General features: G+C 42.7%; 2 protein-coding genes and 1 long non-coding RNA gene across 3 annotated transcripts in view; 1 reads left to right on the top strand and 2 right to left on the bottom strand.

Moving 5' to 3' along the window:
- The window catches only part of FAM117B (family with sequence similarity 117 member B), a 33,341-nt gene extending 32,516 nt beyond the window's left edge, over positions 1-825 (bottom strand). Inside the window, exon 1 of the mRNA XM_075093756.1 lies at positions 20-825. Within this exon, the coding sequence (XP_074949857.1) occupies positions 20-623 (604 nt within the window). The 5' untranslated portion in view covers positions 624-825. The remainder of the gene's footprint in view (positions 1-19) is intronic.
- Positions 66-19,570, top strand: LOC142057545 (uncharacterized). Its single transcript, XR_012660678.1, has 4 exons — positions 66-154; positions 5,728-5,829; positions 18,613-18,672; positions 19,435-19,570. It is a non-coding gene; the product is annotated as an uncharacterized LOC142057545 (long non-coding RNA).
- Positions 12,301-26,180, bottom strand: part of BMPR2 (bone morphogenetic protein receptor type 2) — a 114,411-nt gene continuing 100,531 nt past the window's right edge. Inside the window, exons 11-13 of the mRNA XM_075093755.1 lie at positions 23,735-23,907; positions 21,364-22,643; positions 12,301-19,689 (exon numbers count right to left, since the gene is read on the bottom strand). Of these exons, the coding sequence (XP_074949856.1) occupies positions 19,439-19,689; positions 21,364-22,643; positions 23,735-23,907 (1,704 nt within the window). The 3' untranslated portion in view covers positions 12,301-19,438. The remainder of the gene's footprint in view (positions 19,690-21,363; positions 22,644-23,734; positions 23,908-26,180) is intronic.

Consider the following 26,180-nt stretch of genomic DNA (forward strand, 5'->3'; position numbering starts at 1 on the left):
GGCTGACGGGAGCGCTCACCTTTGCAGACGGGGGAACTGGGGCTCTTCCTCTCCGGGGAGCTCCTGCCTTGCTCCGGTGAGTGCCGCCGGTGCCGGACCCTGCCCGCCGCTGTAGCACTGCCCTCCGGCAGCTGAGGCACCGGAGAAGAACAAGGTGAGGGCCCGCAGCCCAGGGGCGGCGGCGGGGGAGGAGGCGGCGGTAGGTGGTGGGGCCGAGGGGGGCTCCCCCGCGCCCCACTGGCACGCGTGGGGCTACCCCGCGAGGAGACAGCGGCGGCCGCCGAGGCGGCGGCGTTGCCTCCCCCTCCCCCCGGCGTCTGCGTGGCCATGGCGGGGCCGCCGCGCCCGCCGTTGCCGCTGCCGGTGGGCGCCGCGCGCGTGGGGCTGATGCTGCGCGAGGCGGGCGCCGCGCGTGGAAGACCCCCGCCCGGGGCGCCGCCGCTGCTCCTCGTGGGGCTGCCATGTTGCTGCTGCTGCTGCTTGAGCTGGAAGGGCACCGTGGCCCGCATGGGCTGGAGGCGGCTGCTCGCTCCCGCTCCGCCACCCGCCGCCACGGCGCCGCCTCCCCCCAGGGAAGCGGCCGGGGTCGGGGAGCCGTTGCGCCTCACGCGCTGGTGAGACATTGTCCGTTGAGAGCCGGGGCTTGCGGAAGACCGTCGGTGGCGGGGAAGAAACGGAAGGGCGTAAGCGTGCGACGCCGGCAGGTCCTCGCCAGGGTCCCACGCCTCAGCCAACGGCCCCGTTCCTAGCGCCGTCCCCAGCCCGGGGCGACCCGCGCTGCCTCCACCTCCTCCGTGCACCTCATCAACAATAGTGCCCGGCCGCCCGCCCCACCCCCCGCGCCATCCCATTGGGCGCGCCGCCCCTCGGATCGCGCAGCTACGGCGCGCTCATTGGCTGCGGAGGGCGCTCCTGAGTGGCCGAGCCCGCGCGGGGAGGGGGAGGGGACAGCCCTTAAAGCAACACACGGCGCCCGGTTGGGCCGCGCGGTGTCCGCTGCACGTGCTGCGGGGGGCGGGCAAGCCACGGGCTGCAGCTCTAGCCCCGGGGTCCCCCGGCCCAGGGCGACCGACAGCCACCCCGGGACTAAACAGGGCCACCATCCTGCTCCCGAGCGGCGAGGAGGGCGCAGGGGGTGCTCGGGGCTCCCCGAGACCCCTCCTCACCTCCCGCCGCAGCACCGGGCCGGGGCGAGCTGTCCCCTGACACGTGGAAAGCCCGGAACCCGGTAGGGATGGCAGCTGCGGCTTACCCTTGTCTCGGAGCCTGTCCCGAGGAAGCGGTTGCATGTCAGAAGTGGGGCTGCTCAATTATTTTTAGCTCTAAATGCACTGTAGGAGAGGACGAGGGCTCAGCAGCAGTTTATCCAATCACTTTGCCACCAGCTTAGCATTACCGATGATGGCACAGGATACGTGGGTAATATCCAGGCAGACTTGACCCCTTTTTCCCTTAATTGCTGTGTTTACTCTTCTCCATTAGATTAGTTGCATCTTCACTGCAATCTTTTAGAAATACTTGTTAACTGCCAGCATCCTCTGAAACTGATTTATACATTAGAGAAGTAAACACATGCATGAAATAGGCCTTAGTTCTTGTGTTTGGATTATTTAGATGCAAGGTAAACACACTTCAGCACTTTCAAGATGTGAAGGAATCAATAAATCCTCTCTCCGTCTTTATTGCATGTGCCAGTTCTGGACTACTAGAACTTACCCAGGTTGCATGTTGCAGTTGAATACAATTGCTATGATACAAATGGTGTGACAACAACCATTCTCTCTTCTCTTCAGCTTGGTTGTGATTGGTCTTTTCCCTCCTCCTTTCTCCTTTGCTGTTTCTGATTGAAACCTCCACTTAAAAAAGCCCCAACTTCCCCTTTGAAGAACTCCATCCTATGGCTGACCATTTTAACAAACCTGAAAAGCAAGATTATGTGCACAGACCCTTTTTAAGGATGTCTGGACACTGGTCTACCCAAAGCTTTGAAGGTTAAAACTCTTGTCAGAGTCAAGAGCTTTTTATGAGAAGTCAGGCTGGCAAAAGAGAACAGGACAGATGCATTTCTGGTGATGAGGTTGTTACGAAGTTAGTTCTTGCATTCTGGATTAATTAAATTTCTTTTGAAGGACATGATGCTTGCTCACAGGTGCTGTAAAGACTAGTAATATGGCCTGCAGGACAGCAGGATGGGTCAACCAAAACTGGCTACAAGAGGCTGTGCTCAGTCTTGAGAATTATCCTGGGCTACCCTTGAAAGCATCTGTGTTGAGGGAAGGCACCAGAAGCCTGGCTGACCACCATCAGTCCTGTTGTATCCCTCTCTTGAAGCATGCAATTTACTTAAGTCACCTTATAAAGCATACGCATAGGGCCACTTCCCAGTCCTTTTTGTATAGCCATTACAAGCCATGCTGATATAATGTGGCAAAGCATAATAATCCCAGATAACCCACTTAATTAGTGAAATATCCAGGAGACAGTGATCTCATCTCCAGGAAGGGCTGGGAGGCAGAGAACAGTATGGGCTGTGTACCTCCAGCATTGGAGGTGACAGGATCTCGTAATTCCCTTGGTGACTCCATGTATATATTGAAAAAGAGAACCAGAGCTTCATAGTGCTCCATGGGTAAATGCCCAGGAGGCAGAAAACGAGCACCCCGGCACGCCTGGAGAAATAAATGGAACCTGTCTGCTGCTTTGTTGGCAGCCCAGGACAGCACATGGTTATCCTAAAGCAGATTAACCTATGCAGCATTTATTTCACTTTTTGGCTGCAATTTTCAGTCAAGAGGAGAAGATGCAATCCTCTTTGCAGTTCTTCCTGCTGTGATGGCATCCACTGCCAGTGTCAGTACAGTTGCTCAGCAGGCTTTCATCCCTGGGACAGTTTATCCTCCCAGAAATACTGGGGTAGTTTGGAAGCAGTGTGCCATAATTTTAAGGCATAAAATATTCTGAACACATTCTAATTCCTGTTACGGTTTTGAAGTGGCCAAAAATGAAAGGTATTAATTTGTATTTATTTGCATAGTGCATGTTATGGAGCCAAGTCACGACTTTGAATGCAGAAGATATCTGTGACAATTACAGTACTTCCCACATTATTGTCACACTGCAAAAACGGCACTGCTCCACACAGTTGTTATGAGAATATAAAGCAAAGCATTTATGTATGCTGCTCTTCAGCAGTTGTATTGCTTTACATGCATTAGACATGAAAGTTGAACATGTAAAATCATGTACTCAGACCTTATCAAACACATTGTACTTCATACATTATTTTGTTTAAACTGTAACAAATGTGTTACAACAGGATCTTACTCCTACACCTTATGGAAATAAGGGAAACAACTAAAGCAGGATTAAGAATTACTTGAAAATAGTTTTGGAACTTTTTTTTAATTACACAAAAAGACCCGCAAACAAAACCCCAGCCCCCGAAAACTGACCATCCTACCATCCTGATCCAGATCCCCCCACACTCTCCTTGTAATTCACACCTCACAAGATCTGGGGTTTTTTTCAGCTGTCACACTCCTCACTGCCTTCGGACTTCGCCAAACACTGTCCAGGCCAGCTTTGAACAACACATTTCATATGGTTTCACATGGAACCTTTAGGCTAGGGTTTCTTCACATCCATGTCGCCCTTACTCTGGCCATAACGCCTAATGTAATGGTGCAGCGATCCAAAAAATAGGAATGAAACTCACTGTCAGCACAGAGGCTGTGAGCCTTCTACTGGTATCATCACTCGAACCAGCCTTCTAGTGACTTCAGTTGTGTTAGTGACTCCAAACTCACTGGAGTCACGAGTGATCGCACATACACGGAATCCATCTCTGCACCCTCAGCACCTCTCTGCCATGTGTTTTAATCAGCTCATTGGCCCACACTAGCTGAGCAGATACTGGTATGCTCCCATACCACATTGAAGTGCCGCCCCTTGGGAGGTGATGAACACTCCCACCTCCCACCGACTTGGAGGCACTTGGCACCTAACCAGAAGCCTTCCAAAATGTACTGCTTTGTAGTCATTGTTGGGAGACTAAATCTAGGTCTTGCAGACGTCTCCTGACATGCAAGGTGTTGGTTCTTTCTTAAAATACAGTGCATAGTAAAAGCTGCAGATACAAACAAATCAATCAAAACACTGGAAACATATCAAGAGTGCCCTCAAAGGCAGACTGATAAACCACACAGAGCTGCATGACCAAACCTGCAGCCTGCTAACAATAGGGATGTAAACAAGTCAGGGAAGTGGTCAAAATAGGAACCCTGAATGAAAAGCAGAGAAACAAGGGTCAAGGAAGTTTAACTAAGTTCATAGTCCCATATCCCACTGTACAGCTATCAAAACAATGAATACTTAGGGACTGTTGTACTAGGCACTGAAAGATTATGAGTAGAACTGCTCACTGCTCATAGTAATATAAATATAAAAAATGTACTGTTAAAAATAATAACAATAATAGCAAACCTTATGGAAAATGACTGTGCTCCAAGTATCTTCAAATACGTTCTTGTCTTATTCCAAAATTAAATGAATGCAAAGCAGCACGTGTAAAAGAGCAATATACTGCCTGAAATTACGTACAGCTGTTGCAAGTAGTATTGAAGGTTGAAAGATATCTAAACATTAGATTGCGCCCCAGGATATTTCACTGCTCTTCTCATCTCTCCCCTGCAGAGTGAGTTTGTTTTGCTTGTTTATGTGGGTGTTCAACATCAACACGAAAAAGAGACATTTATAAAAATAGGACAAATATAATAGAATTTGCTTCACGCAAAACCTGTAAGATCCTAGTTAACATTCCAGAATATCTGGGGGGATTTGAGGAGTCAAGCAGATTGAAATAAGGTATTAAGATTAAAACAATAAAAAACAACAGATGGGACCTTGGACATAAATCAAACTACACTCAATAAGCAAAACTCAAAGCAAAATATGCTTTTACCACATTTTATGAAGTACAATCTTTAAGAAAAGTTATCATATACATAACATCCTGAGGTTTCAATCTCTCATTGGTGTTAAGATAACACGTTTTTGACAAACAAACCCTGTTTCTCAATGCAAAACTTCACTGCAGGCTTGAGAGAGATTTCCACTGAGTGTTCATGGCACACATAATTACCTGGAAGAAGTACAAGGTTAATTTCTTTAGAAACCAGTGTGAAGTTCGCCTACATGCTACATGTTTTTCCACACATACAGATCAATTTTCTGAACACATGTTAAATGGCAGCAGCAACACTAAGCAATAACCTTGTTGCAAGTGTCCTGCTGCTGAAGGAAAGGGACGGTTGGAGTCAAACTTGGTTCACCAATATGAGCTCTTGCCAGCTGAAAGTGGCTGCAACTGTTCTTGGGTTCTGTTGAGGGAAGAGACTAAGCGTCAGGAAGGGCATGTTGTCCACCACATTTCTAAACTATTGGTTTCGTTAGCATTGAGAGAAGTGGCTTCGTTCATTTAAACAAGTCACAATTTCATCTCCCCCAGGTATCCCCCAAGAAAGATGCTGAACGAATTTGCCCATAATTCTTCCCCTCCAACAATAAAACTTCCCTTCCTTTTAGGAAGCAAGTAATGTTTCTTTAAAATTATCTTCCAAAAACTTAAGATTTTTTAGCACATATTTACAGAGCTTGCAAATATAATACAGAGATTTGTCTGTATTTGTGTTGTGTATAGCGCTGTAACATGTGTTTGTGTTTTTCTAGTCTCAGGGCAGAAGGCTGTGTATGACCTATAGAAGGAAACTCTTGATTTATGAACATTAAACACTGATTGCTCCTACAAGCCACTGGCACAATTTCTGTACTGTAAGTATAATGGAACTACATACTGTAAAATATTTAAGTTGACATTATTAATTTGATAAAGGACAATATTTCAGGAATGTAGATTTCTGTGGCTGTATTTTAGGATGATAAACATCCTGTGTACGTGATGAATAGGCATATAACTAGACATTCTTCACTTAAGAGCACAGAGAAGAGGGATCACTCCTCCTGATGCAGGCCTACAATATTGTTTTGCTTCTGTTTGTTTTTATAACATTTAAGAAAGCTAAAGAGATTGTGGAAAGCATGTTGGCATGGCTTATTCATGCACTGGGAGTCAGTGACAAAATGATTTTGCTTCTCCCTCCACATACCTATACTAGCCCTGTAGTTAAACTAATTAACTTTAGCAGAGTGTGTGATAGAGTGGGAACATGGGATTCTCTGATGTGGGAAAACATCTACTTGGAATGGATCAAGCAGTGTTGTGAATCCTCCTTGCATTCAGCCACGGGGTGCATCTAAACCAGACATCAGTTTTTCTCAGTTATGCCATCCTGCCCTCATGTCTTGCACCTCACATTCAGCCTGATTTTGCCTCCAGGAGAGCCAGGGAGCCATCACTGAGAGAAAGGGTGTGATCTTTGAGATGAAAAAAAAGCAAAGCTGGGCAAAGCCCCAAGCCCCACTGCTGTTAGCAGCTCATCCAATGCTCAAGGCAGGGTGTCAGGCTCACTCATGCTTAGCAGGAGCATGTGGACATCTCCAGCAGTCAAAGCTGGCAAGGCTGATGCTGCTTAGTGGTGAGCTTGCAGGTTGTCTCTTATCCTTGGAGCAGAAACCAGTAAATCCTTGGGCTAGGTCTACCTGGGGTCTTTCCAAAGAAGCCTCAACAGCCTGCCCAAAGCAGCAGGTTTGTGCGGTAGTGGTAGAAGGCAGGCAATGCGGACACCTGACCCTCGTGTGTTGCCTGGCTTCACTGAACACGCTTGCAACCTGCCTGGTAGCTCACAGAAACCCTTTTGCTGCAGAAACCACAGAACAACAGCCCCCCTGAACTGCATGCTGGGCTATGCCTGCCTCCCCCAGGGAAAGGGGCAACCAACTAAACACACTTGCCTCATGGCTGCATGCTGAGGAAAAGCTCAATGTGCAAGAGCTGCTGCTCAGCTCTGCCACACACTATTACAGAGCCGGAGGTCTCCCAGCTGGCACCCCACTGGGGCAGATCATGAACCAACCTGCCCTTCCTCCTGCTTCCCTCCCTACCCTAGCAGAGTTCAGTTCCTCTGCCTGCCTCCTGCACCCCAAGCTGGAATAGGGAAAGGCTTCCCAGGTCTGCAGCTTGTTGGCTGCTGCTGGTTTGAAACAGCAGAACCTGTGAGTATCTCCTGTGTCTGGCTGCTATACTAGGGTTAACACAGTGCCCTAATCAAGCATTCTTGCTACCGCTGCTTGCTTCTGTTTGGCTGCAAATGCCTCATGTTTCACTTACAGTCTCAGTTCATGGCTTGTGTAAGCAGATGGGAACTTCTGCTTGCCTGTGACTTAAAAGCACATTTCTATCCCTCATGGTCACAGGATAAAGCTCAAACACATGATTTACTTGCATTCTAGTTTTCCAGAAGCAAACAATAAATAAAATTAGCCTGCTTAACAGTGGTTTTAAGCCAGCTGTTTCTGAGGCTTGATTTAGAATTTTTAATAGTCCTGCAAGAGAATTCTTGGCATGGCAACAGAAATGAAGGTTCCCAATAAATACTTTCCACCTCAGCAGAGAACAAGCAAGGCCTCCCTCCTCCAGGAGATTCTCTGGCCATCCATACATGCCTTGACTGCACCAGTAAAACTGATGTGTGCAGCAGCACCACCTACCTCGTGGGCTGGAGTCAGATCTACAACTTCCTACAATGATTTGTGTCAGATCTGATTTTTTAACTAATGCAGAGACCTGGAGGTGCTAGAAGTTACTTTTTACAACATATCTGCAGGGCCCAATTATTACTTTTCCAGTAAGAGGCAAGGGGAAGTGGGGTGAAAGAGGAAGAAAGGGAGAAAGAGCTTGGGAAAACAGGTATAATTTCAATATTATGTCAGACTGGTAAAATACCAGTCACTGCAAAAATATACAGACTAACCATCAGTAACAAAACCAGAGACAGAACACAAACTAACCTCACTTCTTATGCACGCAGTTCCATACATATAAAAGTACCATATGAAAACCATATTGCTGGTCATTCTGATTAGGAAATCTGATACCCGGTGGCATAAACTTCTCACAAACAAAGGCTGCACTAAGTGAGAGAGGGAAGCAAGAAAGCCTGTACCATACCTAGGAGCTGTTTGCAGGCCTGCTGCAAGCAGTGACACTAATAAAATGAGCCGTACAGCCTCTGTACCCTCTTTATCACAATGTCCTATGCTATCCTTTCCTACTAGCACTTGACAGGGACAACAGAGAAATAGGGCCAAAACCAAATGCTGAGGCCTACCATGTGGCTGATACGTGAAACATACCTCTACCTCTTTCCATGCTCTTTCCCCTTCCTCAAGTCCACCTCATGCACTTGAGACACTGCCCACTGGCTTCTTCCCAAACCACACCTACTCTGTACAGGGTGTACATCCTCATTCTCAAAACGTGCTTGGACTGTGATAGAGAGTCTTGAGAAACTCCTGCCCTCCCCATCAGGAATTGAAATGCACCTGGATCAGGTGTTTCCAACCTTTTTCAATATTTGCATCCTTCACATTTTTTCAGTGCCCATGTGAGCCCCATCTAGAAATGCCATTTACATGCTGCACAGTAAATACCGACTTGCTTTCCTTAATCATCTTCCACAGACCATTCCCAACAGACAGGGCTGCCCCAGAGCCTACCAGCTGTCCTCAGGCAGTGTTATCTGTTGTCTTTGTAAAGGAGGCACGGGTGGTCCCCAAGGCATGACTTTAGCTGAGATCACCATTTGTGGATTTCTCACAGACTTTCCCTGTGGTACTGAGAGCTCAAGAGAGGAAGATCCCCTGACATAAAAGCAGAATACTCAAGTATGCCATTTAAATTCTAGGAATCAAACCATTTCATCTTGTTGTTGGATGGAGAATGACAACCTTTCAAGCTAACATGAAAAGGTGAATTTATACAGACACAAACATTTTGGTATAGTCAAGTTTTTCTGCCAGTGGAAAATTAACCTTCTTAGCCAATAGAATGTGCTTTGGGTCATGGCAGTGAGCAGATGTCTATAATCTCCTGCACGTGGAGAATTTCCATAACACCAGAATTAGCAAGAAGTAAATGGGGGGAAAAAACCCTGAACGGAAGCAAATGGAAGACTGACGTGGCTGTGTTCCACAAAGTACGTTCTGCAGCTGCATCACTGCTCTGGAACAAAGGGGAATATAATTATTGTTGTTTTACTTTCATTTCTCATTAGCAAAGCAAAAGCTGAATAAAAGTGGTTGTTATTTCTGCAGGAGAGAGCTGGCTGAGGTAAGTATATGAGGTCACACAGGGAAATCTATGAGGAGGCTATTTCTTAAACCTGAGCACCTCACACACCCAGTAAAAAGCAGTAAAATTCACCAGTAACGTTTTGTTATTGCAGAGCTGAGTCAAAGCTTCTCCGATGCCCTGAGGATAAGGCTCAGCCACACCTGCCACGGTAGAGCAGGATTTGGCTGCTCTTGCTGTCGGCAAGGAGCGATAATTGCTGTGGGGTGTCTACTACTTTTGTCACAGCTGCCCCCACACACACTCCCAGCCTTCCTTGGCAGCAGCATCCTCTCTGTCCAGGGCACTAGTGAAGGTGGGACAGGCATGCAGGAACTCTTGTTATTTCTGTGTTCATCAAGCCAGCATCCCTCCCCAACTTGCTGCAGTACTGCCACCAGCTCCCCTCCCCTACTCCAGAGGCAGAGCTGTCACACAGGGCAGGGCAGGCCTTGTGCCCCAGGGAAATGAGCGCTCCATGTGGTTCCCAGCACTCCTGGCATCCCTGGCCCACACTGAGTCTCCCTGGCTACAACCTCATGGGAAATCTGACTTCCTTGGAGCTGCTCCTGGGAGGACTTCAGAGGTCTCAGGCCCCCACCAATGTCGTTGAGATCTCTGGCTACAAAGAGCTTCGTAGGCCTGTCCTTAAAGCCCCACACGTAGGTAATAAGACCTGGCTAGCCAGCCTGTCTTTCCTGTGAGCTGGTGTCGCTCAGTTATCTTGAGCCAACAGCAAGCCACTGCACCTAAGCACAGTGCTCTCTCTGAGGGAGGGACCTTCTCCTTGTCAATAACTGTCCTGGTCTCCTAATCCTTTTCTGAGGCAGAAACCCCCAAGGCAGGTACAGATCCAGCCTGGAACATGGTGTCTGCCTCCTGCTCGCAGGGGAAGCAAGGCTTGCAATGGTTCCCTCCCTGTAGCCAGGGGTTTCTAGGTTCATTTGTGGGGCCAAGGTGATTTGCCATACACACAGGCGCTCAACCCATACACTACTTGCCTCAGTTTGTTGCTTCCTCCTTATTTATGACAGCAAGAAATGAAGCTCCTCGTTCTTTCTTTGCATTTTGGAGGTAGTTCTTTGGCCACAGAGGTATAAGCTTGCACCGCTTTCTTTCTTGCTTGCAAAAACCATTACTGTGGATGGAGAAAAATAAGTTATCAGGAATCAAGTAAGGAGGAGAGATACAAACAACAAAGCAATTGAGGTGCAGGATGGGTCCCATGGATCTGTGTGTAACGGTAAGTGCTGAAACCAGTGAGGTCCCACAGTACGGGGCTTGGTGCTTCCAGGTGCAGGATGTGTCTTGCAGCACTATCAGTTCCGGGATGCTTGTGCTACAGAGTTAGTGCTAATGTGGAAGCCCTTCCCAAGGCCAAGGCAAGCCCAGGAATGCTGGGAGTGGAACCAAAGAAAAGAGTTCACCACTTGGGTGACACTTTGTGTGAGACTGTCTCAGACCTGTGGTGACCATTGCCCAGGTGAGCTTGCAGTGTGGTGGTAGCACGACCCCCACTGGCACGGCTCAGTTTGTGCTCTGGAAAGAACTGGGAGAGGAGAACCGTGTTGCCTCCACAGCCATAGGCAGAGCAGCTGCCTCAGAGCTCGCAAAGTTTTGGATGGCTAGAAAGTGAAAGATGGGGCTTGTTTCTTATTTAAATATTTAATATTTTCTTTGTGGTCAGGAAGGGAAGGTGACTTAGTGTGGGTGATACTCAGTTCTCAGGACCATTTTGCATCAATTTCCCTCTGTTCTCCACATGGAGAAGCATCCACGTCCTAAAGCCACAGTATCCTGTTCCCTGCCTTAGTGGCAATCAGGCCACAGAGCACTAACTCCCTCACACTTACCAACGGTCACACAGGAGATGAGAAAGATGAGATCAAATGAACACTGTCAGCTGTGTACGGGTACAGTGTATCTACCATTTGTATGGTAGTGATTCCACTTAATGGCTTAGCTTGAGGTTCCCCACAAGCATGACTGGAAGAAGGGAAACTAGAGGAAAAGCTTTTCATTGCAAAGTAGAGAATCCCAGACAACTCCTTCAAAATGAAGTTCTTGCATCAGGAGTTAAAAAACACCAGGAAGCAAAACAAAGGAGACTGCAATGGAGAAAAGACGTGTCTCTTCCCAGCACCTTACCTTCAGGAGGCATAGCAGGCAAACCCCTGGGTCAGGTCAGGAGTGTTGCAGGGTTTCTTCTACTGACTTAATCCATCTCTTCTAGTTCTGTTGGAGAGGACAGCAGCTCTGGGCTGGGAAGACTCCTGCTTGTAAGAATGCATGGTCTTTCCCCTTATGGAGAAGGGAAAGAGTGCAATAGGTTGTGTGGAAAGGATAGGGGGTTGCTATTTTAATTCTTGTCCACCTGCAAAGGTTGTTGCTTGCTGTGTTCCTCCCACATGCCTGGTTGCCATCAATCCTGCACTCGACCCAAGTGCAGCCCAACCAAAAGTGAAGGAGAAAAGTATTTAGTTTAATGCCTCTTTCTCCTGGTTTTTTTTCTTTTGTTTTTCTGCATTTGAACACTTAGCAGACAGACAAGGTGTGACAAGAGGCCATGCAAGGCCTATTGTTTTGAAACGCCTACAAAACTGTATTTAGTTGCCAATATAAGTATCTTACGTGGCTGACCGGTGAGAACAGGCAAAAGAGCAAGCAGAGGCACTGCCTTAATGCAGCAATGGCAAGCCCCAATTATTTCACACTGTTACCTGCTACCAGTGCAGCGTGCAATCTGTCACATGCCTGAAAGTCCTATTCAGCCCTCAGTAACAAAGCAGTTCCTTATCCTTCAACCAACAAAACACAGCTGCAACAGGGGTTTTCCTCTCATTGCTGGGAGCATGTCTTATTACTCATGGCCAATATTACCACGAAAAACCCACAAAAGACCATGCTTTTTGTCATTAATATGATATTTAATAACTGGAATAATGCACCATTTTACAGCAAGCCTTTTCTTTTAGACCTAAAGAATAGCCTTTTAAATGTTCTTATCCAATGTCTCTGTATCAATACAATCTCTTTATTTAGGTTTATATATAACAAAGCAATTCTTACAAGTATTCATAGAAAACTCTGTAGTGGCTTTAACAATGTCAGCTTTCATAGTGGCATCCACAGATGATTAAAAAACAAAAAATTAGCTTTTTATTTCATACTCACACTGTTCCATGAAACACAACTTATACAGCATAGCAAGGGTATTGGGCAGCTTATACAAAAGAAATAACTGAAAGCAATTATTTATAAATTGGTACATGATATTTCCTCAGTCATTTGAGAGAAAAACCAAAAATACCCGTTAACAAAAGGGTTCTGATGAGACTCCATATTCCAGGGTTTCTCCCCCTCTTCCCCAGAAAAGCTCGCTCGGAAAGTAATGCTCTCTTTACAGTCTTTCGTAAGGAAAATGGCAGTTTCACATCTCCTTATTTCAGCTTCTACAGAAGACCAAACCTTAGAAATCAGTCTTTGCCATGTTCATTTTCCTCTTATACTGCATTTGGGGGGAAAATAATCGACAGCGATTGTAAAATATGATTCTAGCTTATATAAATGTGAATAGAGCACGCTTTCCTCTAGAGACAAAAAGCAGACATGAAACATTACATACAAACCTTTTTAAATACATTTCAACAGTGTGAAAGAGAGAGGAGAGTCACAAATCTGGAAATTCAAAAGTGACAAATGAAAGTCAGCTATAACTTGGACTTGCCTGTTTGTTCTTTTGTGTCTTTGTATAGAAACATCATTTCCTTTTGAAAAAACAAGGTCGAAGTGTGATACTTCATGATACAGTTCTGAAGCACAAAAAAAGTGAATTAAGTGCTCTAGAAATAAACCTCATGCATTTTTGCTCTGTCTTAAAGACAAGTGAATGGGCTACAAAAATTGACTTCTGGGAGACTTGAAACCAGGAAGTTATAAAGGCTATTGATTTCTGCTTTAAAGTAGTTACCAGGCAAGATGCTATGCCCTGACAGATGTATGCTCCTGTAATGTATCTGCAGAAGCCTGCAAGAACTTGGAAGAAATCCTTCCTTACTGTGACAGTTACTGCATCTGTGGAAGCATGACCTATGCATTGAAGTTAACCAACTGAATGACTTGCAAATTTACACAATCGCTGATCAACAGGCTTTTAAAAATATGACAATTACATTATAAATTAACGTAACTTCGACTAGTTCCTGGTTATTATGCACAAATGTAGTGTAGATTAAACCACAGTGAAATAAATAGAAATAGGTATAAAATAATTCATATTAGTAATGCACCACAGCAGCCACTAAATCAGACCTGCATGAAGCCCAGATCAACATTAAAGGGCTTTGGTGTAAATGAGGATTAATCTGGAACCCTTCCACTCCCACTGGTGCAGTTCCACTTCTTGACAGCAATGACAACGGCACTGGTAGTGACCCAGCCTGACAGCCAGAGCCGAGGCATCCGGCTTAAGATGTCGGTATTCAGGGTTTGCCCATGTGCTCCCACATTCCACCTTAGCTTTGCCAGGACTAATCCTCCCAAGAAATTTTAAAACCACTGCCAACAGAACCCAACCCTCCTTTGCTCATAATCCATGGCAGACTCCTTTTTGATTTCAACAGCATTCAGCTCAAGCGCTAGCCAATTAGATGTTGACTTCCTCAGATACACGTGTGCCAAACATAACTCCTGTTCTGATTCGCAGGAGTGCCTGAATCCGTTATCTGCAGAAGTGGAAGTTCTGCTACCAGTTTTAGTACAGAAGAAACCTCAAAATGGGAAATCTTGATTTGTTACTATTTCACATCAAAACTGAACCTACATGGGGGGAGGGGATGTCAAAAAAGGGATGTATTTCTACAGCTACAGTTTTATATGACAATACAGAAGCCTAAAATGTAATTGGATTTAATGGACTAAAATACTATGTTTAAATGGCAACCACATACGTAACTATAGCTACTACATTTAAAAGCCTTGTAAAAATCATAATGTATTAAGTATTGTGGGTTATTTTTTGATCTTTAAGAGATGTACCTTAAATTACTCAGCTTCAAATAAAGTCTGTCATGTGCATTCCCAGCTTCCTCTCTCTCTCATAAATCCATTCCACCTAAACAATCAGTGACAAGTCTGTCATGGGACATCTCGCACTACTGGAGTATATGTCACAGCCTGATCCTAATTTTACTGTGATGCACTAAAGACAATGTAAAAATGGCATATGCAGAAGAACATTATACTTGCTACCAGTGCTACCATCTGATGCTGTAACTCACAGAATTTAACCCTGGAATTTATGCACAACATACATATGCATCTCAATACATACAGAGTTTACATAAAAAAAGATGTATGTGGCTTCACTACAATATGTATAGCTTTTTCACTGAAGAAAGTCCTGAAGTTGAACAAGAATAATGACATTAAAAAAGGAGGTTAATATATTTACCTGTCAAAATGGATAGTGAGAGACCAGGCAGAAAAATTAAAATAATCCAAATTTATGGAAAATACTAAGTCGTCCAGTCTCTAATCCAACTTTCATAGACTAATCAATCCTATTTCAATTTTCTTGGATAAGCTACTCCAAATTTTTTCAATTAGACATCAGGTCACACGTATGCCACTGTGCTTAGCAATTATTATTTTTGACTTAAAAACAGCCTGTTTCAACAATGGGAACTGCCATCATTTTTATACAAGTGAAAATTACAACATAACTTTCTCCTGTTTTGACTAAATATGTGAATTTTAAATTCTCCCTAATGAGGTTGGAACCTTCTGTAAGAGCATTTCAATGGCAGAGTGGCTAGGATCTTTTGAATATTTTTTATGAAAGAAAATTATAATCTGAACATAGGCTTAGCAATTTTATATTAGTGGATTTTTTTTTTAACATTTAAAAAAGGAATACCATTAGAGCAAAATGCACTGAACACAAACTATGGCATATACAATGTATACTTTTTTTTGAAGTAACAATTCATTAGTATTAAATTTGGCCCAATAATCTATTCCATACAAATACAAAACTTTCTTATTTCTACTTTCTGAGGCAGGCAGGATTAAAGATTTCTTTCACATAAAGTTGACAAGTGGGAAGATATGTACTTTATAAACATATTTATCAGGTGAGGTTTTTTTGATGTTTCCTGAAACCTGTCCACATCCATCTTGCATTGTTTTTTGTCCCCAGTGCACTGAAAAAAATGAAACTGTGTTGCCTTTGAACATTAGGTCATTTTCTATATGGAAAGAAGACACAAATGAATGGCAGTAAGAAAGCAAAACACAGAGATGATGTTTTTGAGAATATTCTAATGATGACAATATCAATGAGTTTTCTTTTAAATTAGGAATAGCTTTACCTTTAGCTGTGCAATTTAAGTGCATCTTGGAGTTTCAAGAAAGGCATTTTTAATATTAATTGTTTAGCCCATGAAGCTAGAGAGCATTATAAGCAAATTCAGGGGAAGTGTTACAAATAATCGGACTTTTAACTACCAATTTTAGAAGACAATAAATCTGACTATGCGGCATGTCTGTTCAAATGGTTAGAATTCACATTCTAAAAACCATGTTATGGTGGTGAGTATCTCTATCATAGGAAACAGAAAAAGAGACAATGTATTAACCTATGGAACTCTTCTGGCTTCTACTAGCACGTCATTTTCTAAAACCAGTAAGATTTTGGATTTTGGCTTATATATACAAACATCACAAATGTTTGCTCTAACATTTTACTTGAATTATACATTATAAATTACCATAGCAAATATTCTACTGTTGCCTATTTGACAGTGGCACAATTCATAGGTATTTACACTATCATTCTATTTTCATTTTGCTATATTTATCTTGTCTGCAATATACATGAGAAATTGATAGAAAATTATCAACTTTCATCATTATCCTTTTTTCTTAAAAAACAAAACAAAACCCAAACCCCCAAAATCAAAAACCCACAAAGAAATAAAACACATTTGTCTCCCCTGATTATCGTACATTTATGTGTCTGACCTGTAGAATTCTCTTACATGTATTTTGTCCGGTTAAGAATGATTCCCCATGGTATGATACACAATTCAATATCATTTAATTTACAGAGAAAGTATTTTGTAGAGATTGGATTATGTGCTGTGAGCAAAAGGGCATTACTAAATTAATCATTAAAACCAAACTGCTAATCTGATCTCATCTGGCTGTGCAGAATTACAATATTTTGGTACCTACTTAGGAGTTTGTTTTAACTGACTTTTAAAATTAAGTAGGTTCTCTCTATTTAATCTATAGGGTATTTTGTGATAAAGTACATATTTCTGTCATGTTACAAATTATATTTATCCATGGTAGCTTACAAAGCCAATACTTTCTACCAATTATAATGCATCCCAAAGGCCTTCCAGCAAGTGATAGAAATAGATAAAGGAAAAGAAACCTCTATGTTTGCGTAAAGAATGTTTAAGGAAAACTGCAGAAGAACATTTTCATCTGGTATTAAAATTATTTTGATTCCATTGAGCATAAAAAAAGTTGAATTTCTTACAAAGGATTTGCCTGAAAAGGAAGGCTAGAAGACTGGTGCAAATCTGTCTCAGCAGAAGGAAGCAGTAGTCAGAGCAAATAACTTTTCTCTCCCCAGAGTCTTTCAAGTTAGATAAGTGTCCTAAATATGCTTTTCAGCCCACATTCTGAAATGCTGATGGATGACACATGCAAGGCAAAGCAAAAAGTCATTGGGAAAGGAGTGAAGAATCTTCAATATGCACGATACAGCAACCATCGCAAAACAACATACTGTACTTCAAACGGAGACTCAAAGAAGGCCAAAAGAAGAAATCCACAGCCAGCATTCTGAACAGAATGCCAGAAATTCTGATTCAGGTCTCAAAACCCAGCTGAGCAACTGGCAGGTTTTCAACATCTGGGATGCGAGATTGCAGCAGATGGGAAGCTGGAGAGCAAATTAAAAGTAAAACCAGAGAAAGGCTGTATTTTTGAAAAGGGGAGATATAACTGTATTTATACAGGCAGGTAACAGAATTACGCCTCAGAGGTGAAAGGTACTATTTGAACTGGAGCTTAAAGAACATAGGGAGCCCAAAATGTGTCTCATGGTGTATATTTCTACAACTACACTTAATCCAAGTCTGGATTTATGGAGTTATCTCTTGGAGATATCTAGAAGAATCTAAGAAACATTAAGAAGCATGACAAGAGAAAATCATAGCAATCAAACAGAAACAGGTGAGCTTGGGAAACAGCAAGAATCAGATGTAGCAAGGTATATATTATGCTAGTCCTATCATCAGATATAGAAGAACAGGGCTGGTAAAGTTTATCTCGGGGGGGAGGGGAATATAACAGCAAGGAAACAAATGAGCTTGAAAGCACAGAGCATCTGTTTGAGTCAGCTGAAAGGAGACAGGCTGGGGGAGGCAATTGTTTGCTGCCAGTATCCTGCTACAGGAGTTTGGCAGGCTGACTGAATAGATTTTCTTTCTTTGAACATCACCAATTTTCAGATACAGTGATAAAACTTTACTCAGTACCAGAGACTGACATGTGTTAAATCTTTATCAAAATAGTTCTTACTGAAGTGTTTTCAATCAGAAAGAATATTTCTCAGGTGGAGGGATATTTCTTAGGCAGAAGGAGGTCCTGACTTAAGGAAATTAATTTTATTTTCAGCAGACAGTAAAAACGATCATTCTAAAAAAAACCATAACGTTTACTTGAGATGGTGAAAAAGCAATTTATCTCAATAGATATTGCATTCGTGTTCACTGACACCTAAAATCAATGTGCACACAAAGTGAAAGAAGGATCTAAGCAGAGGGGGAAAAAACCCCAACCCTCTCCCCTATCAAGCACTCATAACCATGGATTTTAAAAGCATGCAATAAATTTTAACAAGATGAATGAGGGGCTCTAAAAATTCTGAAAGGAGGAAGAATTTCAGCTCGACTCAGCAACAACAGTCAATTAGGGGGCATCTACCTGCATAAGTAATCAGGCTGATTTTACCCCAGACTATCTGTGAGGCGGCAAATCGGGAAAGATTTGTGACTCATCACAAAACCATTTGTGTGAAATAACATTTGTGATTTTTTTTTCCTGTGTAAATAAGATACATTCACAACCTATCTTCACTAGAGCTGTTAAGTATCGCAGTTAAGATCAGTGAATAAAATGTATTTTTCAATGTATATCATTAGTGATCTAAATAAGGTTTTACATAAATATAGGGGGTGAAACTGCATACAAAACAGAAAAAATGGCTGACATTGTTTCCTTACATTTGTTCAACGTTTGTTATTCAGAAGGATGGCATCTACTGCTATACAGGAAACACATTGTGATTTGGAAGGATCAAAGGAAAGGTACTGAGCTCAGATTTTTTTTTTTTTTTGTTCCTTTTTAAAAGCCCTTTCAAGTTGGGGAAAATTCATGCATTGTCACCTCAGAGCACAATGTGATATAGGCAGCTGCTTCAAGCTGGCTGCGGTGTGCAAAGTTCACTGTCGTGACTGGCTGACTGCTCAACTGTCAGGGAAAAATTAACAAATACAAAAAGGGGAACATGTGGCAGTTTTAGAAACACACGTTTCAATAAAGCATACTGTGAACTATAGACTATTGCACATTTCAACATGACACAAGAAAAATAGGGGTTCAAAAGAGAATACACTTTGTAACATAGAAATATACAGACTAGCTTGTGCACAGAAATCAAAACATGATTACAAGACACCACTGCAGTCAAACCTGTCTTATAGTCTGCTTATGATCTTAGTGACCTTAAGAAACTGGTCCAAACTGATTATCAGCAATACTTTTTTTGTTATTTTTTTTTAAAAAAATATTTTGAGACCACATTTTTGATACACATATATATATTCCGTGGTCAAAACAGACAGACTTAACTTTAGCGATACTAAATAAAAGTGCAAAAATGTTAAAAAAAATAAAACAAAATAAAAAAATATGGAAGCATAAGCTAAAAATTTTCTGCATAGCTGAAATCTATTTAAAGCGAGTCCTTGGTAGGGGTTGCTGACAGGAGGAGAAAGCAGTTTTTTAAAATGTCTTCTGCATGTTTGTTTCAAATAATGCAAAAAAAGGTCATTTGTTGGCTTTTAGAGTGTTTCACAGGCAGTTCACTCCTGCGTCCTTAGATACCATCGTGGTGGCAGTGCCTCCTTCTGCAAGGTAAACAGCAGTGCTGGATTTGGAGTGGACTGCCCGGTCACTGCCATTATTGTTGACCTCGCAGTGCAGTGGCTCAGTGGAGATAACCCACGTTGAAGGACGCCATCGCTTAAGTGAGTACGGAGTTTTCACACGTTTCTTGATCTTTTCTCCTGAGCCTGATTTGCCATCCTGTGAGGAGTCACCTACTAAAAAAAAAAAAAAAAAAAAAAAGAGTGGAAAATAGTATTACGAGGGAGGTAAGATTAAACTGGACAGTCCAGGGTTGTTACTCATGCAAAACAGAACAAAAGAACAAAATCTTATCACACAAAAACAACTGTGTGGCAGAGGCATGACAGGTATATCAGCTACAGTAGCTGGCACTAAAACAAGGGGTCGGATTCTGTTGTCTGTCAGAAATTACTTCAGTGAAGTAATTTGTGTTACCTTGAATGCACATTGGCATCAAGCAGCAGAATCAGCGTTTGGCATTTGAGGGGCTTTTGCAATCGTAGTATCTTATATTACTTGTAACAGGAGGTACAAAAAAATGAGGCTAAACTTTTAACAGCGTAATTAAATCATAGTTCTCTTACTCCTACTTCACCTGGCAAAGCATTTCGCCCAGGGACAAAATGGTCCATTCTCTGTTAAGATCCTAAGTCAGTATTGGGGATGTTAGGTTGCAAAACTGTCAAAACCAACTTAAATAATGATAAAATTTCAGCAGTAGAAATCTGATTGTTAAAAAAACACTCACTTTATACAACCTTCAAACCCTTTCTTTTAACTTAACCTTCAATTAAAGAAAGTTACTGCAATAATCTTTGCTGTTTACCTCAATAAGATTTCAACTCAACACGTTAAGACAAAAATTAAGGTTTCCTACTTAAAAGGAAGGCTCCATCATTCCACTGATGAATATTCAGCTACATTTCTGGAAATATCTGTTCTAGTTTGTTTCTAAACCTTCTCTTTCCAAACATGTCTGGCACCCCAGATTACTTCACTAGTGTCACAGTGTTTGTCTAAGCATAGTCAGAGCTTTGCAAGCACCTTTCAAAGACTACAGTGCATTCTGGAAATATATTCTCTTAAAAATGCACACTAGGAAGCCTCTCCAACAGGCCCAAAGACAAACTCAGAGGATGTACCTAATCTAACTACCTGATTACATTCTTACTGTAAAAAGGAGAGCCCCATTGTAACCACTTAAATCTTTGGCTGTAAAACTCTTAAGGCAGTTATTCTGAAGAAGTCTATTAAAATGGATTCCTTCTCTAACTACTTTGATTAATTTTTAATATGTATGTAGTAGACTGATGAAGGATTGCTTTAATTGTTGGTGCTCAGGTAGCAAAGCAGAGAATGCCTGACTGTCTGCCTAGGCTGGGCTAATAAAGTAAAATCAGTTGCTTTAGAAGTGATGAAGCATGTAAGTAGTTATTATAATAAATTATTAATCAATGCATCTTAGAGCCAGCTGCTCTGAAGAGAATGAGGAAAAGTAACGAAAAGAAGGTAGAATGTGCCCCTGAAGGAAGAAATAGGAAAGTTTTTCACAATAAGCTTTGCAGCTGCCAAGGAATAATGAAAGTTGGACATTATTCCCTTCCTAGAGTCAGAGTCGATAGGTTATAAAGAGACAGATTTATTCCATGTATGTGGAAGATAGTGATCTAATGTGTTGAAGTTGATGAAGACACGACTTTATCGAGAAGACTGAAATTTTGCTGATAGAAATTAAATTTATATGGTATTTAGTCAGCATGCTTTGAGGAGGGACAGAAGACACAGAAGGATTTTCTATTCAAACAGATATATGTAGTTATTAAGTAAAAAAGTGTCGGGGGAACTGTTCAAGTCCTGCAGGCACTTACACTGCATACTACCGCTTTCCAAACTATTTGTGGCTGATAGATCCAGTGAATTAGGCCTCTGTGCTCTTCTAGTCTGGGTCTGCCCAGGATTTCTTGCTACATTCTGGATACTGACTGTAGCTGTGTCTTGCACTGGACATGGATTGCTGTTGTTGTTATTGGCATTTGTTCGGCCATTATCCAGCGGTCGCTCTCTCCTGTCTACTAGGCGGTCTAGAACACCTTCATCATGGCCAGCCTGCTGCTCCCGCCTCAACAGGGGTTCATGCTCATCAGGGCTTGAATTAATATTCAGCCGACTATCCTCTCCACTGAACTGGTTCTGAAGCATTTCCTGGGCCCGCTGTGCTACCGAACTGGTTGCCTGGCCAGATGGCACTGTCCCATTGGCATATTGAGCTGGGCCAGCATGAGAGTTTATGCTGTGGCTTCTCCCAGCCACTCCGTTCATGGTAACTGTCACCACATGAGGTTCTGCAGCATTGATAGTGTTCATCTTGGCAACGCCTGTTTCCACTTGCTTCAAGTTTGATTTGTGCTTGCCACCAAATTTTAACCGTGGCTCCTTTGTGGAATTTTTGGTGTTTAGGGGAAGGCTAGTAGGCCTCTTTGGAAGGTTCTGTTGCTTGGGTAGAGGATAGATCTGAGCAGATGGGACATCCGGAATCAAGCATGCTTGACCATTGCCAGCTTGTGTGAAGTCCTGTTGTCCTGTCACCTCTACTGCAAGTTTTATCAGTGGGTAAAGCAAGCTAGAACTAGTGCTGCTGAGTGGATCTGGCCCGCTAAACTGCTTAAGTGAATGTTCCATCAGATTCTCATCAGAGCTTTCTTTCAGGTTCTTATCCACTTCTTTTGGATCCAATTTATTTGTCTCTAAGTCCTCCTCTGTTAGCTGTAGACAAACAGGGGTGGGCCCACCTGGCTGCATGACATTTGTAGGATGTAAGTTTGTTTCGTCTGAATAAGGCATTTCGGATATGGTGGTCATGCCAGTGCTAGGGGTGAGGCCAGTTGTATTGGTGGTGGTAGTATTGGTGGACAAACTGGTGACGCTTGTCTCAGGACTAGGGATGCGAGCTTGCGCTTGTTGCCGCTCATAGTTAATGGAGTTTCTATTCTTTTCCCCTGAAGTCAGTGGTGTAGTGGACATTGAATGTTCAGAAGAAATGTTCTTCACTATGCTGTCAGTGTGGTGGATTGAATCTTCAATATAAGAGGAAGAAGAGTAATCTGGATATGGCCTTATCTTTGATACACGCCTATGATGCGACAGGTTCCTTGAAGAAAAAAATAAGTGATATTAAGATCATATATGTAAAAATCACCTCATATTAAAAAGCCTCTCATTTAAGACACCTGAATGCCTTTCTGGGTTTTTTTTTAATGCATAAACTAAGGAGAGATATGGCACAAACTGAGATCTTTCAGTAACTTTGAAAAACCCTAAGTAGGAGAAAATTGGTTTTACTAGGACAGGAATTTTGTCATGGATGTTATTTATACAACTAATTTGCATAACAGTAATTTTATTCTATTTGTCCAATATGCTGTTTGTCCAAGTTCACTGCTAAGGTACTGTTCTAGTTGCAGAGAAGTGATGCTGAAGGAGGGCAACAAGAATTCAACACACAAGATGGAGAAAGTGGTGCTGGGAAAAAGTCACAAGGTCTACAACCATGAAAAATCTGTTATTTAAACAATTTAGGTATTCTAATATGATTTGAACGTATTTTTTTTAATTACCTTAAACACTACCACATAAAACAATATTATTCTTCCCTCAAATCCACATCTCTCGTGTATACTATTAAGCAGTAATGTCAGCTCTGCAAGTTCTCACTCGCTCTAGATCATGCAGAAGCAGAGAACATGCAGCATCTCTCTCACTGGGGTCAGAATAACAATGACTTAATGGTCCTGTGGTCCTTTATCTGAAAAGCTACAAGGTTTGAGACTTGGCAATTTCCTGAACTCATATTGCCTGCAAATTTAGGTTTTAAAAGAACATTTTAAGCAGAAGTTCTATGCATCATTTAGCAAGACTCCTTAAAGACAACTCATAGTCACTTTGTGTCTTTGCAAGCCTGTTTGGACAGTTTGCCTAAGCTCAGTTTAAAAGGCCTCTCTGTGAGGGGTACATCTGTTTACATAAAAGGTGCCTGAATTCTGGGGACACACAGGAGATCTTAACCACACAAGCATCAGGATCATGTCATACAATACGCATATGCAGACTAGCTCAAATAACACACACCCACTTCACGGGTGCAGAAACGTTTAGCCAGCAGCATGCTCTTGCTTCCTTCCTGGAATGAGCTGAGCTCTGCATTGGGCATTCGCCGCTGACTAAAACCAAATGTTTTCTTACCGCTCATTTTGCATAGCAGTTGACATAGGGTTGACCGTTGGACTAACTGATTTATTTCTCTCCCAAATCATCATGAGTTCTGCCATCCTCTCCTCAGCACACTGCGCTGTTAGTCGAGCTTCAGCATCTTGATCCCAACAGTCTTCAATTGTTTCTTTAAGTGACCTCACAGCCTGCCAGGAGACAAAAAAACCCAAAACCCCTTTATCTTATTTTCCCTTTATATTGTGCTTCTCATCTACTTGTTTTATGACGGCATTCTGTATGCATGAGAACAGTCACAAGCTGGTGAGAAACGGAAGATACACAGTTTCATTCAAAGCTAGTTTACCCTAATAACAGCAATATGTGGGACTAATATTATTATACCTCTCTCACGCACACCCCCCACCCCCAACTGGGAAGACAGTTATTTAGGAAAGGCTACATTCACCATTTCCCATAAAACCTTCAGTCAGCCCTCTCTGATGTATGCATGCTCAGCTCATTCTCCCTGCCTTATGAAAGCTGTGTACTAAGGATTGATGATAATCTGGAAACGCTGTCATTGTTACCCTCACAATTCAGCTAATGGTCCCTGCCTGGCTTCCCTGCACTGTATGAAAATAACACAGCCGTGCTCATTTCATCATGCTTTTCCTCCTCTGTTCACTACTGTAACATCCAAATGCCTCATAAATATCAGTGAATTTGTCTGCACTATGGGAGGAGATTACTGCTGCCCGTATTTTACAGATGGAGAAATAGAAACAGACACACTTTCCTGGGATCACACTGTGAGGTGAATGGTACAGTCGGGATTAGACCTCAAGACCTCCCAAACATGCTGCCATATGGTCAGAGGTCTGGAGAAGAGACAACGGAAATTACGAGCACTGAACACTTCTGCTTCCACTGCATCGGGAGTACAAAAATACAGGAAGACATTTTTTGGCCCCTGCTACCAATCTATGGCCCACAGATAGGATACGGTTTGCCAGAACATCTCACATCTACAGCCCAGCTTTAACCTTTCTAGCACCAACAACCGTGCATAGTCCCAGCTGGGCACTAAGGCTTTCAGTGGGTCCTGCTGACTGCCTCTGTGCCAGAACTGCCTCATTCGCTTCTGGCAGGGAAAGCCAGGACTAGCTCTGCACGCTAGCCAAGAGCTCCTCGCCCACAGAGCAGGCTCCTGGCATCACTTGCATCTGGCAAATCACTGCTGCTTAGTGATGCAGCTACGGCTGCATGGGTGGGGATGAGCTCCCACACAAGGAAACCTTTTATCTCCCTTCCCACAGTAGGTCGAAGAGGGGTTAAGCAACTACACCCTCTTAGCAGAGGGACATGAGTCTAAAAGCACTTCAGGGACAATGACAGGATAGTGTATGGATGCATTTTCTCTCCCAGAATAAAAAGCCTTCATTTGGCTTTTAGGGCTTGATTTAGTCACAATTTAGATGTATTTAAGTCAGCGGACACCCTGATCTCCTGTCTTGCACCTTTGTAAGACTCTCCCCTACAGGTTTCAGGAGCAGTAAATTTAACCAGTGTTTAATTTAATATTGTCTCTCTTCTAGCAGATCCTTTCTTTTTGATGTTTTAAGGATAATGAAAGGAGCACAGTGATGACTGTATAGATAGGTAACAAAGCTGAAGTTCTAGAGCTCCACATTTACCACAGTAATGTGTTTTCTATTACTTTGAGATTCAGAGAGACCTATACTAAAATGCACTGTTTAGAAGTTCTAGCACTCATTAAAAAAAATAGAAGGGTCAGGAAATCTGCATTATTCTACTAATATCTTGCAGTCCTGACCATTGAAGTCAAGCTTGGGGCCTGCTTTGGCAAATGAGGCAAGAATGCTGCTAGCATCTCAACTCAGTTTATAGCCCTTGAATTTTTTTATGCACATCATCTGCACAGATTGTTGATTTATACTGTGAAAAACAATACTGCTAATTTAGGTCTTTATCATAACACATACGTTCAAGAAGCAGACTGAAACTGCATAGGTAATCATAAATTTAGGATTCCACATCTTTTGAGTGCCTTAATTATGTGACCTAAAAAATAAAACCTTGCTTTTTATCTGTATTTCTCAAATGAAAAGGGCAAATACATTTCTCCAATAGATGAATTTGCATGAAAGTGTTATAACCCAACATGTCAGCATAGCTTTAAATAGCGGACAGAAGTCCTTTATCTCATGCACGGATACAGGAGGTTCGGACCTGGGTCCAGGGTGAGGTTATCTGGAGCTTAGTTTTCTACGTTACCTCCCCTACAACGCTCATTCACATGTCATCCCAGGCTGGCATAGGGTAGAGTAGGTTGTTTGATACCCATGAGAGAACTACAGATATGTGCTAGGCAGTTTACGTATGGGGATCATTACTAGCTCAGTGTCTAATAGTGCTGGAGTCTATCAGCTTGTTAGACCATAATTAACATTTAAAACTG

The sequence above is a fragment of the Phalacrocorax aristotelis genome, chromosome 5, assembly GCF_949628215.1.
Source record: "Phalacrocorax aristotelis chromosome 5, bGulAri2.1, whole genome shotgun sequence".
Classification (NCBI taxonomy): Eukaryota; Metazoa; Chordata; class Aves; order Suliformes; family Phalacrocoracidae; genus Phalacrocorax; species Phalacrocorax aristotelis.